This window comes from Aptenodytes forsteri, unplaced genomic scaffold (assembly GCF_000699145.1).
Source record: "Aptenodytes forsteri isolate BGI_AS27 unplaced genomic scaffold, ASM69914v1 Scaffold139, whole genome shotgun sequence".
In the NCBI taxonomy this organism is placed as follows: Eukaryota; Metazoa; Chordata; class Aves; order Sphenisciformes; family Spheniscidae; genus Aptenodytes; species Aptenodytes forsteri.
Window position 1 is genome coordinate 1,249,053 of NW_008794414.1, and position 15,521 is coordinate 1,264,573.

Here is a 15,521-nt window from a genome sequence, read left to right on the forward strand (position 1 = left end):
TAATTTAAAATTACTTGAATCTGTTTCCTCTCTCTTACTACCGTTTCATATGTATATGCTTTTAAATGTTTTACCTCACTTTTAAACTAAAATCCCCAAATCCATTTAACTATTGTAACTGCATTTGTATGGCAGGCACTGAGATATTTTATTTATATATATATATATATATATATATGGAAATATAAAATGTCAAGACCAATGGATTTAGATGTGTAATGTAAAATATGTGTATGAATTAAACAAGACAAAGTGGTAGAAATCTTAAGTACTTCCACTTAAGAAAAATGCTGAATTTGAGGGAGAGTACTTCAAAGGGAGGAAATCTGGATCCATGGAGATCAGAGCACCAACTTGAAATTTTCACATGCAGATAATAGTGCACAAACTTTTTCCATTTCTCAGAGTAGGCAGGCTTTCTTTTCATAAGCAGTCAAACACATAGTTACAGGCTTAGAAGATCCTCAATTTCTTGGCTTTTAATTCTTTGTATAAAATCATTGTCTCCTATCATAAGTTAATTATTCCAAAATAATTTACAGAACGTAACTATAGTTAATGTTTTGGAACCTCTATTAGTTCTTAATGAAGCATTAGGAAAAAAAAAATATTGCAAGACTAACTGCATTATATTGACGAAAAAGATTAAATATTTCAAAATCATAAAGCTTCCTAAGGTTGTGAAAGGTAAGAACATGATCAATATTATGCTTTCAATAACAGTAAATAAAGTTTTCTTTCTAACATCTGACTGTTTCCTCAAACTGTTAGCTCCCTCATACTTACTGCCGTAAAAGTCATTTTATTTAGGTTATGATAGGTTTTAGGGATAACACGTAGGAGTTTTAAGACGGGAGGGAATCCTCCAGGTTGAATTAAGTCAATATGTTCTTCCATACTCTCATTAAACTTCATGTGAAAGACAAAAAGGAAGTCTTTGTTTGCACTCCTTTGAAGTTGAGTCACTGCAGTTATGTGTGAAAGTGAGAAAAGGGGAAAAAAAAAAAAAAGCTGAAAACCTGGTAATTCTGGATTATAAGTCGGAACAACTTTTTTGCCATATTGATTTACTGATCTCATTAAAGCTGCATGGTTATTAGAACTTAGTTTGTTTTATCATTAGAAAAAAAAACTGAGGGTAGTCCTAACCTGTCTCGTGTTTAAAAAAAAAAAAAAAAGTGTATGTGTTCAATATTGAAGGAAAGCAGGAGTACTGATTTTAAACGGACCTCTCTTTCTTCTTCATATGTTGCAGACACGTTATCAGGAAATGCCAGAGCCTAAGTTCATGTATGGGAGCCATTATTCATCTCCGGGTTATGTTTTGTTTTATCTCGTTAGAGTTGGTAAGACAGCTTTTGCATGTTCTCTGAGCAGACAGTTACCTCCAAAGTGGACAAGGTTTGGAGCAAGCTGATGGATTTTTTTTTTTTTTTTTTTTTTCCTTTCTCCTTAGCTCCAGAATACATGCTCTGTCTGCAGAATGGAAAGTTTGATCACGCTGACAGAATGTTCAACAGGTTTGTTTACATTTCGTCTATAACTAGGTTGGTTTTGTTTTCAAATATGCATCAAGGGAGTGCAAAGCCTTAAAAAATATTTTTTTTAACAAATGTGTGATTGATATGTGCTATCTAGTCTTGCAGAAACCTGGAAAAACTGTTTGGATGGTGCAACAGATTTCAAAGAGGTAAATGGCTGGAAAATGATTCAAGTCCTTGGTATCTGTGCTAAGCTTTCTGTTCTCAGATGTCTCCTGTTGATTTGAGAGTTTTGGGGTGGAGTGTGTTTGGTTGTCTTTTTGTTTTGCTGTTTGTGGTTTTTAGTTGTGTGTGTGGGTTTTTTTTAAGGCTGTTGACTGCATTTTATGAATCCTTTAAGTTTTTGACTTCTTCCTTCTCTATAATTCTATGATTGCTTGTCTGTGTCTGCTTTCTGGCATTTAGTTTAACAGAAGTGTCATTGTGAATGTTATTGGAATAAATGGGAATTACCAGAGTGGATTAAGGCTGAAAAGATGCAATTTTATGTATCGTCTGCTGGAATCTTGTAAGGATTTGGCTATATTACAACAGTACATCTGGAGAGGTTAAATTATAGAAGTTTTATCTTAGTTTTTTGAGCCTTATAAAAACCATAACTTGTAGAATATGTTGAGACTGATTAACTGTCAGATAGTGGGTGCTGTTAAACTCCTTTACCAAAGAAACATTATTTAATATAGTGAGACTTTTTTTTTTTTTTTTAAAATCTATAGATAATGGTAATAGAATTAAGGTTGGTTAGCTATGGTGGTCTTTAAATAATTGACTTAACCTCTGAAACTTTTGTCATCATTCTAGTTTTATTCTAGATTTTTGTCTTGACTCTTACCTGATGTTTTAAAAATCAGAGGGTAGCTAGGCAATGAGAGTTCTGAAAATACTCTTAGATATTATGGATTCGTATGTCACACATTACATGTTAAAAATATTTATTCCACTCTGAATTTAGCTCAGAGAATTGCCTTGTAGGTATCAAGAAGCCTAAAAGTAGTTGGAAGGATAATGGGAGGAAGTTCCCAGTGCTTCTTTACGAACAGAGAAGAAAGCCTGGAAAAATTACTACCCAACTTCAGGGCTTGACATACGAACTTTAACTTTCAACTTTTACTGACTGTATTCTGCTAAAATGATCAAAGCTAAGCTAATCTCAAAACTTCCTGTTTTGTTTTGTTTGTTTGTTTCTTTTCTTCTAGTTGATCCCAGAATTTTATGAAAATGATTCTAGTTTTCTAGTAAACAGTTTGAAGTTGGACTTGGGAAAACGGCAGGGTGGAAAGATGGTTGAAGATGTAGAGCTTCCCCCTTGGGCATCAGGTAATAATAATCAAACATTGGATTATGAATGTATCATTATGAATTAATTCGAGATTATCTAGATTCCTGGGATGGTGGTGCTTCTCTCAAAAATGCCCATTCTGTTTTCTTCTGGAGGAATTTTTTCTTTAAAACATTGGCATAATTAATAGCTGCATTTAATTTTTATAGCAAATTTGAGGTTTGGTGTGGTGTATTGGGGTTGGGGGTTTTTTGCTTGGTTGTTTTTTCAAGAAGGAAGAGGAACAGAGATGGATACCAATACTGAATGGCATATCTTCTCCTTTAACCTTTGACTTGCCAGGTCCTGATGACTTTCTTCAGAAGAGCCAAGAGGCTTTAGAAAGTCAGTATGTATCAGAACATCTTCATGAATGGATTGACATAATATTTGGCTACAAACAGAAAGGAAGTGATGCAGTTGCAGCTCACAATGGTAAGTATACACTTTATAGAAATAGCAAAAAAAAAAAAGGGGATGCTTTTATTAGGCAGGAATGGTAAATAACAGCATATCTGTAATGCCTGATTTGTTTTGAGCGTTCATAAGTATGCTTTGAATGCTTGATCCTTAAAGGAAATGCAGTTCTTCGTTACTGGAAATAGTGTATTATCTAGTAAAATCTATTGCCTTCATGGTGATTTGCATCTTTGAAGATGTACTTAAGATGGTGGGCAAGAAGATTCTACAGCATTGCTGTTATTTGCTCACACAGCATGGTGTGGCAAAGTAGTACAGAAGTAGTGTTTCCCATTTAAAAATGGGAGTCTGTAGGGTCTCCACACAAACATGTATTTAACTTTCCTACACTGTAATTGCAGTGTGAGCACTTCAATGCAATTTTTCCCCCTCCTCCTGAGAGAATTAGCAAGGGAAAGAAGGGGCTAATGGGCTATAGCTCTTTAGGAGCAAGAATGAAGGAAAAATTATGCAGGTGACTAGGTTTGTCCTGTGTACACATATACTGCTGCAGTAGTATATACACCTTTTACTGCACACGTGGAAAGTTTCACTGTTTGCAATCTTATTCTGAGCATGTAAATACTTACAAAGGGGGATGTTGTTAAGTCGTTGTTATGGTAATGTGTTTAATTTATCTGGACCTAACAGTAATATCAATGACTAACTTACTCAGCAGTCTGATATTTAGCTATGTATGTTACTACCTAATAAGGAAATGTCCTCTTGGTAAAGGAAGATTAGCAGATCAGATTTATAGGGTGTTTATTCCAGAAGCCTTGATCCTTTTGGAGGATTACAAGTAACAGACGATGCTGAGATAGTTTGCACTTAACAAGATAGAATAAGTTTAAAAAGAAAACCTTCCTACGACAGTGGGGAGGGAAGGAATAAGCAACTCTTCATTTTGGTAGTCAGTGCTTTCTCCTTCTGGGGTAAGATAATGAGATTTGTTTTGTGGTGGGTTTTTTTGTTGTTTTTTTCTGTTTTTTGTTGTTGTTGGGTTTTTTTAGTATGCTTCCCCACATGTCCTTAAATCATGATTGGCTATATTTTAGGTTTGCAGGGTCTGGCATACAATCATACTGTAGCCATAAGTGTCAATTACAATGTGCCAGGGGCTTTGAATATGGTAAATCAGCATTTAAGTTATGGTACCTATATTTTTACCTCTCAAATGAGAGCACTTTTTATGCACAATGTGCTTCTGCTGCTGCAATGTGGATTTTTATTAGCGTAATGAATTGCAGACACTTGAGTAGATAAGAGAGACAGAAGGGATCTATGTATGAATGAACTTACGCCAAAAGATAAAGTAAGTATTCTTACGCAGAGGCCCCAAAGTAATTCACTGTGTAACTGCTATCCTCATAGCAAATGAACAGGTGAATAGGTAGACCTTTATGATCATTCTTTACTACATTTTGTTACCTGTCTAGAAAATAACCAGAGATCCAGTTATGCAACTGTGCCTTTTTCTTTCTTTATTGGGGGTATGGAGGGTACTTAATGAAGCTTAAGTAAGTCATCATTCCTTTATGAATTACCTGTCTAAAATAACCAGAGATCCAGTTATGCAACTGTGCCTTTTTCTTTCTTTATTGGGGGTATGGGGAGCTTTATTGGGGGTGTGGAGGGTACTTAATGAAGCTTAAGTAAGTCATCATTCCTTTATGAAAGGACTGATTTCTTCTGAAACTTTCTCTGAGTCTCTTAGAAATCCTAAATGTTTTTCAGGTAAGAAACTCAGGATTAAAACACAAGATCTCAAACTCTGTAGCCTGCTGAAATAGCTTAGTTGCTTAAATATAACCAAGTTGAGTAAAAAGTACAACTTTTAGTAGGTATGCAAGACAGAGAAAATGAGCCTTGTATATCTACATTGTACAAATAAACTTGTTTTTTTCCAGTGTTTCACCCATTAACTTATGAAGGAGGAGTGGATTTAAACAGGTAATTAACAAGAATCAGAATGTTTTTGTTAAAGCAGTTAGCTAAATCTCTCAGTATCCCCCCAGGTTCTCTGCTGGTTGTAAAGGTGCTCTCTATATGAATGGTGTAGGTCTTCCATTTTAGACTCCCAAATAGGCAGAGAACCAGCATCAGGTTCTCAGTTTTAGCATGCATTGAAAGATTGTTACTTGAACATTTCTTCAGTCTGGCTTTTGTGAAATTGCTTTATTTTTTTAATTGACGAGCATACTGTCATCATACATAAACAAAATTATGAAGCTGTCATATGACTGTCCATCACATCTGTGGTAAATCAGTTCTGTAAGAATTTGTGATGGCCTATAGTGCTGTAGTAACTGCACATGCAGGTCATGCTTTCGGGGTAGGGGAGGGGAAAAAAGTACTTGCCTACTTGGCTTAATTAAGTATCTTGTTTTTGTGAAGTATTTTGGACCCCAATGAAAAAGTAGCTCTGCTGACACAAATCTTGGAGTTTGGACAGACGCCAAAACAGTTGTTTACAATTCCTCATCCCCGAAGGATAATACCGAAGTTGAGAAGCTTGTCTCGAACATCTAGTCACAGTGTTTCCATAACTGAGTCTCCAGGTAAATGTGTAACAGATAAACTGATGATGTAACGGATTTGTAATTTTGAGAAGTTCTGTATCTTTTTCCCACAGGATCTCATTGTACAACTCTCTTGGCCACTTTCCCTGTAAGCCAACTCAAAATAAATCCATGAACTAACTGTTACAGAAAAACTGGCAAGGCCAGTTTCAAATTAGAAAATACAGACGTTGTCCTGCATTTTGCCTTCTGTTCCAGTGGTGTCCTCTGGGACTGTTCAACCTCTGCTTTTGAAGCTATGGGAGGGCTATCATCCCTGGCCTTTCATGACACTTCATTGAAGCTGCTGTCATATCAGCTTGATTTTGATCATATCTGCAGGCATTCTAAATGGTGTAAAGACTTGTTCAGTTTTTGAACAGGGATGACTTTGGGGTGATCGATTGACTTGGTCTAAATAAACCCGAAGAACTTAAATTAAGCATCCAAATTTTTTTCCTTTTCCATGACTTGAATGAAAATCTGTAAAGAAATTACTCTGTTTTCCCTAAATACTGTAGGGACAATGTTGATTGAATAACTTTCTTTGAGAAAAGGATATGTAATGCCATCACAGGCTTCTGTTCAATGAGGAACTTTAGACCATTTCTCTGAAACTAAAATGCTATGGTCCTCATTGTATGTATAGTGGCCTACTATAATTCGGACTGAATCTTCAGCCGAGGTATCACACAGAAAGGTTTTTCTCAGTTGGTTATCTTCAATTCATTTACCTTTTGATGGCTTTCATTTTTAAACAGAGAAGTGAAGATGAGTGGTACTTAGCATGGCAGCCTGTAGCATCTAAATGGCAAGAGTGGCTTTGAAAGTTGTAGATGGTGATAATAATGTTCATATGTGTTAAATAGATATGGTGGCATGCTGCCTAAGTCATTAACTCACAGATCAACAGTTCCTGTTGGGTTTGGCCTTTTTATAGTAATTCACATCTAATTGTCTCAGTTTTGTTGCGTTTTTTTATCGCTTAACTTTTGCAACAGTGCAGTGAAATGAAGTTGTGACATTCCTGACAGAATGCAATAGAATAATAAAAGCACATGATGTATTGTAGCAGTAGATGGCTTTCCTAGTACTCTTCCATTTGGAAAGCTCTTGCCATCTCAATGGAACACCAAAACATCTCTACAGAAAAGGTTTTGGTTTTTCCATTTTGGAAATGTATTCTGTAGTCTCTGGTTTAAAAAGCCCTGGTTTTGGGACTAAAATCATGGTTTTGACTGTGTAAGCCTGTGCATTCAGGAAGAGATTTGGAAAAAAAAATAGTGACCTTGTCACTCTGTATTAGCCAAAAATTCTTATTCATGGAGCTCTGCATGATTTCTGTACTCTCATTTATGTTTGCAACTTCAGCTACCTAGTTATTTGAAATCTATCTTCTTATTTTCTATTTGTGATGAAACTTTATTGTGGCATTTATTGCAGTTTCTCCAAATGAAGAATCATTTGAAGATTTGACAGAAGAAAGTATAACGCTTGCTTGGAACAATATTGCCAAACTAAAATTAGATGAGCAATATAAAATTCACAAAGAGTAGGTACTATTCTTTTCTCTTCACAGTAAAAATTTTTCCTTTTAATTAAGGGGGGGGGTGGTATCTGCGTGTCAATCTGAATGATGGGTTAGGGTTTAAGGTAAATACTTTTCTTTGTGAGGCAGCTCATTGTTTTGATTACACAAGATGAGTTTGAGTATATCCTTATACAGATCTAGACTAACTTCATTATCATTTTAGTACCTGAAGCAGATATTGATTACCCTTCTCTAAAACTGTGATAGCAGCAGCCAGATAAAGACTTCCATTTATTTATTTATTTATAACCCCAGGAGGACCTAACTTCTTTTTCATCCCATTTGATTTGAAAGGTTAAACCACTTAAGTTCAATTACTGTACACCTCGAGCTGCTGCTGTGTGAGTAGTTTGCCAAGTCTCCAGCTACAGGTTTTCAGTTAATTCAGGTACCAAACTACTGTTCTGATGGATTCCTAGGGAGCCGTGAGTCAGCAGGGGCACTTCAGGTGAACTTTGAAGATACGTAACAATGAACAACAGCAGATATATTTTAAAGAACAGATTTTCCTTTGGCCCCATCCCTTGTCCTAGTGGCTGGACTACAGGAGGATTTCTTACTACCTTGAGTGCAACTACTTTCTTGGTGACTGTAACCGAATCTAGAACAGAAACACTTTCTTGTCCAGAAAACAAGGTAATATTTGTAGTGAGAAAGGGCCTCTGTTACCAGGTTGTTAGGGTCAGGGAAGTCCTGATCCTGAAAACAGACTTGAATTTCAGCTTCTGATTTCCCCCCCCTCCCCAAAGACTGCTAAAGAAAAAAGTAGAAGCAGATCTGTATAACAGCATTCTGCACAGCCAAAATTCTCTGTGCTTCCTAACAACTAACTCCCTGACATAAGCTATATGTCTAAATTTCTAGACTATAGTGACCTTGCCAATGTCAAATTTGAGGAGGAAAGACGTGCAAGTTCTGATTCCTGACACTTGAGGTATTCGGTATCTGCTTGTAGGCAGGTTTCTGACTCTCTTTGTAGCTAAACCCAAATTGGAAAGACTGAATGTGAAACTATTTATCCTCTCACATGGGCATGTCCTTTCTGATGAGGATGAAGTTCTTGGAGAACAATATGGGGAACCTGTACCAGTGTTTCACATCAAGGTATATTTTTGTCCCTAGGCATATAACACACCACTGTAGTACTTTTAATCTCCTTGAATGTCTTAGCTCTTAGAGAGATCAAATAACAAATTTTAGCTATAGTCAATTTACAGTATGGTGGTTAAGTTTCAAAACCTATGAAATCACCTATAAGCTTACTTGTATTAAACAGGGCAATTACTGGAATAGCAGTGACTTGCAATGGGTCTTCTGTTTTCACTACATCCCAGGGTAAGTATTATTGCAGAGGTATTTACTAGAACCTGCAGTGTTAATGCAGGTTAATGTTTTGTGAACAAAATAGCATGAAACTGAAATGTAGTTAAGACTGAATCCCATTAATATCTTCACTGAGAGCAAAATGAAGACAACATTAAATGGGATATTTTTGGAGTCACTGAGTTCTGGGTTTTCTACTGTCATGAAAGGAGTGGCCCTAATCTTCTGCCAAATGCAAGATTCTTGTTTTCACTTCACTACTTGTTTCTACTGTTTGAGGGAATTTCAGTATTCAACTGTGAAGGCTACTTCTGTTTGGCTTTTGGGTTGTCACCTTTGCAAGTCACCTATTATAGAAATTAAGTTAAATATATATTTCCTGTAATTAAATAGCTTAAGTACATGAATTCATTAAGTTTTAGATCACTTTAACTCAAGGATTTCCATATAATCTGTATCTAGGTTTGGGAAGGTGGTAACTTATCCCTTTAGATACCAGAGTTCTCTTAGAGTTTGTTGAGCACGGAGGAGTCCATCTGTAACTGGTGCAAAACAGGCTAGTTCCAGGCTCAAGTCACAAGCTTTATAAAGACTTTTTCAAAGACTATGAGAAATCTGTGCCTGCTTTTCATAGTAAGATATTTGAATATTCAAACAGGAGCAAAATTACTGGCTTCTATAATATAAAACAGTCCTTTTATCTTCTCTCTTGTCCATTATCCCCAGATTCAACTTTGAAGATGTTTTCCAAAGAATCAAAAACAATCCAGAGAAGTGTGTCCTTTTCAAACATGGTAAGTTGCTGTCAAAATAAAAACGAGATCATTGGGAATCTTCTGAAAGGTACTCACAGAAATGGCTCTTAGCATACATCAATGCCTCTTTTCTTCCCCTGCCTACTCAATTGTATTGTGTGTGAATAATTTAGCGGTGCGAATTGAGACTCTGTCAGGCCTCCAGGGAGGCAGAGTGCATTCTGCGAACATGGGAAAGGAGCCTTAAATGGTTGCACTTTACTTCTGTGTTATCTCTGTTCTGAGTTGCCCTGCTATCTAGGGAAGGTCTTGCAGGAGACAAAGGTAGTCTGGCATGAGCAGAGGAGTCTTCCTGAACAACCTTGAACTGGGATTGGGACCAGAACTACAAAGCTTAAATTCCACCCATGTGCTCACATCCAGCATTGCTTTACTGCTTCCAAGTGGTTGAAGGCTGTGAGTCAGCTGGCAGAGGAAAACCAAGCACAGGGAGTAGAATCTATGCTGGGTGAATTTGAGCCATCCTTCCTCAATGAGCAGTGATCTCAGCAACCTCTGAACAACATTTTTCCCCTGCTTCTAAAACAGAACTTGGAAAGAGATTCTATATTTGATTTTTCTGTGCTTGAGCACTGTGCCTAGACCTGGGTCATAGAGATTCACTCCCAATTGTCATGTTCAGAGTCCTTTACTGAGGGAAGACACTAGGATATATCAGTCTTCTCTGTACCCTCATCTCTAGGAGGAACAAAAAAGGCAAATGGGTTGCCCAGACAGAAGCCATAGCATGCTCTAACAGGTCTCCAAGTAAGTTGCAGGATCAAGACCCTATGGCCTGCCATGGCACACGCTAGCAGGTGAATCTAGATACAGCTATTCCTAGTGCTTTAGTCAAGGTAAACTTAGGAATGTCGCTTTTTGACACTGTAAAAAGGAGGAAGCTCTTTGAATCCTAGGCCAAAAGTCAGTTTTTCATGAGGAGGCCTTGTATATTCTTTGTTTTTTATTCTTCTCCTCTCTGTAGTTTTAGCACTGATCTGTTGCAGCAATACTAGAAGCAGTAGTCTTTTTACAGTCCAGCAGCTTACTGGGTTTTTTTAGAAGAGATCTAAAACATGACCAGTAATAATACTAGTAGAAGCACTGGGCTGTTGTTTTTTTTTTTTTTTTTTTTTTTTTTTTTTTTTTTTTTTTTTTTTTTTTTTTTTTTTTTTTTTTTTTTTTTTTTTTTTTTTTTTTTTTTTTTTTTTTTTTTTTTTTTTTTTTTTTTTTTTTTTTTTTTTTTTTTTTTTTTTTTTTTTTTTTTTTTTTTTTTTTTTTTTTTTTTTTTTTTTTTTTTTTTTTTTTTTTTTTTTTTTTTTTTTTTTTTTTTTTTTTTTTTTTTTTTTTTTTTTTTTTTTTTTTTTTTTTTCCCCTTCCTGCTTCCAGTGATGGTAATGTAACTGAGCAGCTGTCTGTAAAGCATGTTTCTTGTTGAGAATAGTAGAAATTAGTTACATTTGTTGTTTAAAAGAGCTGAGCTGATAAGTAGCTGTCATGGAGAACAAACATCAAAGGAAACCTTCATTTTTAGCTTCTGTTAGCTGTTTGCTAACAGAATTTGCTAGAATTGACAGTAGCTCACAAGATGAAGAGCTGACCCGGTTACTCCTGAGTGAGGAATTACATACCGTGTCCTTGAAATACCAGCATCTTGAAAAAGGCGATTCATCAGTTCTGCATGGGTTTCTGAACTTCAGCACTACCTTTATATTTACCAGGGCTTAAGTATTCTTGTTGTTCTGTGTCCAACCTATAACATTTTTCTTGATTAGTGTTTATGTAACACCTTTATGTTGTGTGTATAGAAGATTAAAATGCTTCTTGTTCTCCAAAAGCATGTTAATGTACTTCTATTTGATTTGGGGTAAGAAATTGAACACTACTTTTTTTTTTTTTTTTTAATTATTTTTCTTTTTCTTACAGGCTTTGTCATCTTGTCTAATCTTACCAGGAGATACCACTGTCATAAGTTCTTCATGGGACAATCATATGTGTGTATTTACTTCCTATTGACTTTATTGAATTGCATTGAGTGCCTCGGTCATTATGTTTATGGTTTTAGGTAATGATACAGAAATTAATTGTTAAAACGCAGTGTCTGTATTTCTACTTTTTTTTTTCCAGTGGATTTCTGTTAGAAACTATAGAAGCAAAGTTACTTTCATCTATTTTGAAAAAAAACATTTCAGTTTTCTGAAGACTTAATGCTTTTATAACCTTTTCCTGTTAGATATTTTTATTCAATTGCATTTGGAAGACAGCAAGACATCTTAATGGGACATGATGATGCAGTCAGTAAGATCTGTTGGCACGATGGGCGTTTATATTCTGCATCTTGGGATTCCACTGTGAAGGTTTGTATATGGGTTTGTTATACTTCAGTAAGTATTTATAGCTAGCACTTAGCAATATTCAGCCAGCCAAATGCTTTGGTGTGGATGTACCTGTTGTACTAGCTTAATAACTTAGCTAGTATCACAGTAAATTTATTTCTAGAATAACTTCTTCATTTAGCTTTAGCTTTGAAACAGAGTGGAGATAAAGTTCTTCAGCTAAGTGGACCAGGAACTTGCTAATCTAAAGAGCATGCCTACAGTTAGGTGGAAAGATAATTTGGAACTTAGAGACAGGAAAGAATTTCCCAAAGCCTTCTATATATGGCTTTTTGGTAAGTATACATTCAGTGCGGTGATATACTCATACTTAGGCAGGCTTCTGTAAGCTATCTGGAATCAGTATAGTCATGTTTAATATGTGGCTCTGCTTAGGGTAAATGAGTTCAGGTGTCATTTATTGTTGCTGTATTCTGCCACGTAGGCAAGGCCCACAGTTAACACAAGCAGCCCTCCTTGAAATGTGAGAATTCGGGACTGAAGAAACTCATCCAGGGTTATACTAATGCTTCCTTGAGCAAACTTAAATATCTGTGTTGTAGGTGTGGCACTGTGTTCCTGGAGAGACCTTGAGCAATAAAAAACACCACTTTGAACTGCTTGCAGAGTTAGAACACGATGTTAGTGTAAGTATGTGGATAGAGATATAGTATCTCAGAATATGAAAATTAATTGCTCGTTAAAATCAAAGTCAAGATCTAGTGGTAAAGCACAAGGATTGGGTTAGGGGGCTGAGGGGGTGTGTTCTTTCGGGGAGTGTGTGTGTAGGGGTGTTTTGTTTCAGTGGGTTTTTTTTGTCTGTGTCCTGTGCCAGTGTCTCCTGCTTCCCTGGTTGAAAGGTAGTGGGGTTTTCTTGTCTGATGTGTCCTGCACCAGTGTCTCCTGCTTCCCTGGTTGAAAGGTCCACTCCTGGGGACTGAGGCAACAGTATAAACAGAGGTATCTCAATTTGTCTTGCTCAGCTTGTATGCACAAAATTCTGGGAGAGACAGGCAGGACTGGGGTTTTTTGTTTGCTTCTTTGTTTTTGAAAACAGACTAACATTTTTCAAGTATTTTCATTGTTACAGCTTCTTAATATATCTTTGCCAAAGGCAAGCAAATGAAAAAGAATTTGAGTTGTTTACCATGCTATAAAATATATTACTGGATTTCACTATAAATATATAAACACATTGTGTGCAGTAAACTATAAATGTGTAAATGCACACTTTTATTTATAGCCTCTAATGTCACTCTAGTAGGATATTTAGAATTACTGTGTTTTAAACCTTCTTAATAGTTAGTTTTTTAACAGGTCACAACATAGGCAAATACTGAAACAGTTCTGATAACATTTAAGAACTGTACCCAAGAGAATTGGAAACAACTGACAGCTAGGAAGTTCTTTAGAAGTAAAGAATTATTTTACCCTTAAGGGTAAAGTCTTGCATTTAGATGGAGAGTATGGGTACTAAAAGTAGTCTGAAATGTCAATTTGCATTTCTCATTCTGCAAAGAAAAAGCATTTTAAAATATCATCAAAGGGACCTATCTTTTACTTTTTATAGGCAGGATTTTTAATAATTGTACTTAATTAAGGATGTTGCAGAATTAAATATAAAAGCTTTTTGTAAATAAAATATCATCTTACAGATAATGGGCTTGCTTTGTGTATGTCTAAAACCTGTCTCAAGATGGCTCACATGAAGGAATAGGAAAATCATGGGATGTTTAACTTCCTAGGTGAATACAATCAACCTTAATGCTGCAAATACTATACTAGCATCTGGAACCAAAGAGGGTACCATTAGCGTTTGGGATGTTACTACAGCAACAATGTTGCACCAGTTGCAGTGTCATTCTGGGACTGTGTTTGATGCTGCTTTTAGTCCTGGTACGTTGGATTTCAGTTTTTAATATGCACCACTGGGAGTTTCAAAGGGAATCTTATTCCTGATACCATGTAATATACCCTTGTTATTGGAATTACTACTTTAAGGGGGATGGTGAAATGCTTTGGATTGACACGTATCTCCATTGTAAAGAATTCATTAATTGTACACAAGGCCGTACTAGTCTGTAGACCAGTGGTCTAGACTCTAAACCAATTTTGTTTTTCATTGCTTGCTTAGAGACTTAATTTACAGTAAATTATCTATAAATAAGTAGGTCGGGCAATGTCACATCCAACATGCTGTATCACAGACTGCTTTGGTAGCTAGAACTGAATGTCTAAACATGCTTTTTGTTGTTGTTTCTTTTGTTTGCTTTTTTCTTTTGTACAGACAGCAGACATCTACTCAGCGCAGGAGAGGACTGTTGTTTTAAAGTAATAGATGTACAAACTGGAATGCTTATATCTTCTGTAACTGCGGATGAGCCACAGAGGTAATTCTGAGAACAATACAGATTATGAAGCTGTGTGGCCAACTTAGTTAACTGTGGAGATGCTTGATGGTTGGTGATAGCAGAATGGAAAGGGCAATAACACCAGCAACTTTGTTTTATTGAATTACTTTTTAAAGTGCAAAGGCTGACATTCTAGCCTGTTGTGTGCATTATGATCAAGCTTTCCAAACTGGGACAAAACCAAACAAGTATCTAAGTAAATAACTCATGGGTTTTTTTAACAACAACTTTAACGTCCATAAAAGATGATGGGAGCTGTAGCTAACCAGTTCTTCCAGCAGCTGAGCTACTGAAATTTCTAACAAGGAGACAGTTATCTTATGTGAATCATCTCTGTCAATAATCTTGATATTTTTTTTATTTGCCCTTTTTTTTTTCAGTGTTTCCTTTTTGTTTTGATAATCTAAGAAAAGATTGGCTATTATAATTAAAGAGTGATCACTTTTTTCACAAACCAAAATGCATACAGTTCTTTATGGTTTATCAGGTAAACAGATGGAATGCTTACTCAGTTATTAGAGTAAAAATATAGCAGCCATACATGGAGTCCACTTGTTGGTTTCTTGTGTGTGTATATACGTAAATATATATGCATATGCATATATATTTTTTTCTTCAGTTATTTCCCTGAAAGTCCTCTTTGCACTTCAAGTGATTGTTTCAGGAACTTGAAGTGACAGAAGTGAAAGTGATGGTTCATGAGAGCACTTGGGTACCATACACATGTACAGCTGACTGGGTCCTCTTCTGTTATGGGAATAGGCTTCACCCTTCTGCCAGGGGAAGGTCTGGCTGGGTCTAGGGCAGTCAGAGAAGCAAGTTTGGGTCATGACCCTTTAAAATAATTTGGGAATAACCTTTCCGGAAAGACCGTGTTAAAGGGTAGAGTTTCCTTCAGTTTCATACCTCCATTTTCAATGCTTTTTGGCTTAGTCAGTTTGGAAATGTTCGGCTCTCATTATACAAAAGCTTGAAGTGAGCTGATTTCAGACTTACTTGCAGGTGCTTCAAATGGGATGGAAATACCATCTTATCAGGAAGTCAGTCTGGTGAATTACTGATTTGGGACCTTCTTGGAGGAAAAGTTATTGAAAGAATCAAAGGACATACAGGTATGCCTGAACTGTTCCGATTCTCAAATTGAATGG

General features: G+C 36.1%; 1 protein-coding gene across 1 annotated transcript in view; it reads left to right on the forward strand.

Moving 5' to 3' along the window:
- The window catches only part of NSMAF (neutral sphingomyelinase activation associated factor), a 31,840-nt gene that overhangs the window by 14,074 nt on the left and 2,245 nt on the right, over positions 1–15,521 (forward strand). Inside the window, exons 15-30 of the mRNA XM_009289360.1 lie at positions 1,256–1,346; positions 1,457–1,520; positions 1,639–1,690; positions 2,738–2,858; positions 3,163–3,294; positions 5,229–5,271; positions 5,716–5,879; positions 7,323–7,431; positions 8,747–8,805; positions 9,520–9,587; positions 11,514–11,581; positions 11,821–11,944; positions 12,526–12,609; positions 13,708–13,858; positions 14,250–14,352; positions 15,376–15,485. Coding sequence (XP_009287635.1) covers positions 1,256–1,346; positions 1,457–1,520; positions 1,639–1,690; positions 2,738–2,858; positions 3,163–3,294; positions 5,229–5,271; positions 5,716–5,879; positions 7,323–7,431; positions 8,747–8,805; positions 9,520–9,587; positions 11,514–11,581; positions 11,821–11,944; positions 12,526–12,609; positions 13,708–13,858; positions 14,250–14,352; positions 15,376–15,485 — 1,543 coding nt within the window. The remainder of the gene's footprint in view (positions 1–1,255; positions 1,347–1,456; positions 1,521–1,638; positions 1,691–2,737; positions 2,859–3,162; positions 3,295–5,228; positions 5,272–5,715; positions 5,880–7,322; positions 7,432–8,746; positions 8,806–9,519; positions 9,588–11,513; positions 11,582–11,820; positions 11,945–12,525; positions 12,610–13,707; positions 13,859–14,249; positions 14,353–15,375; positions 15,486–15,521) is intronic.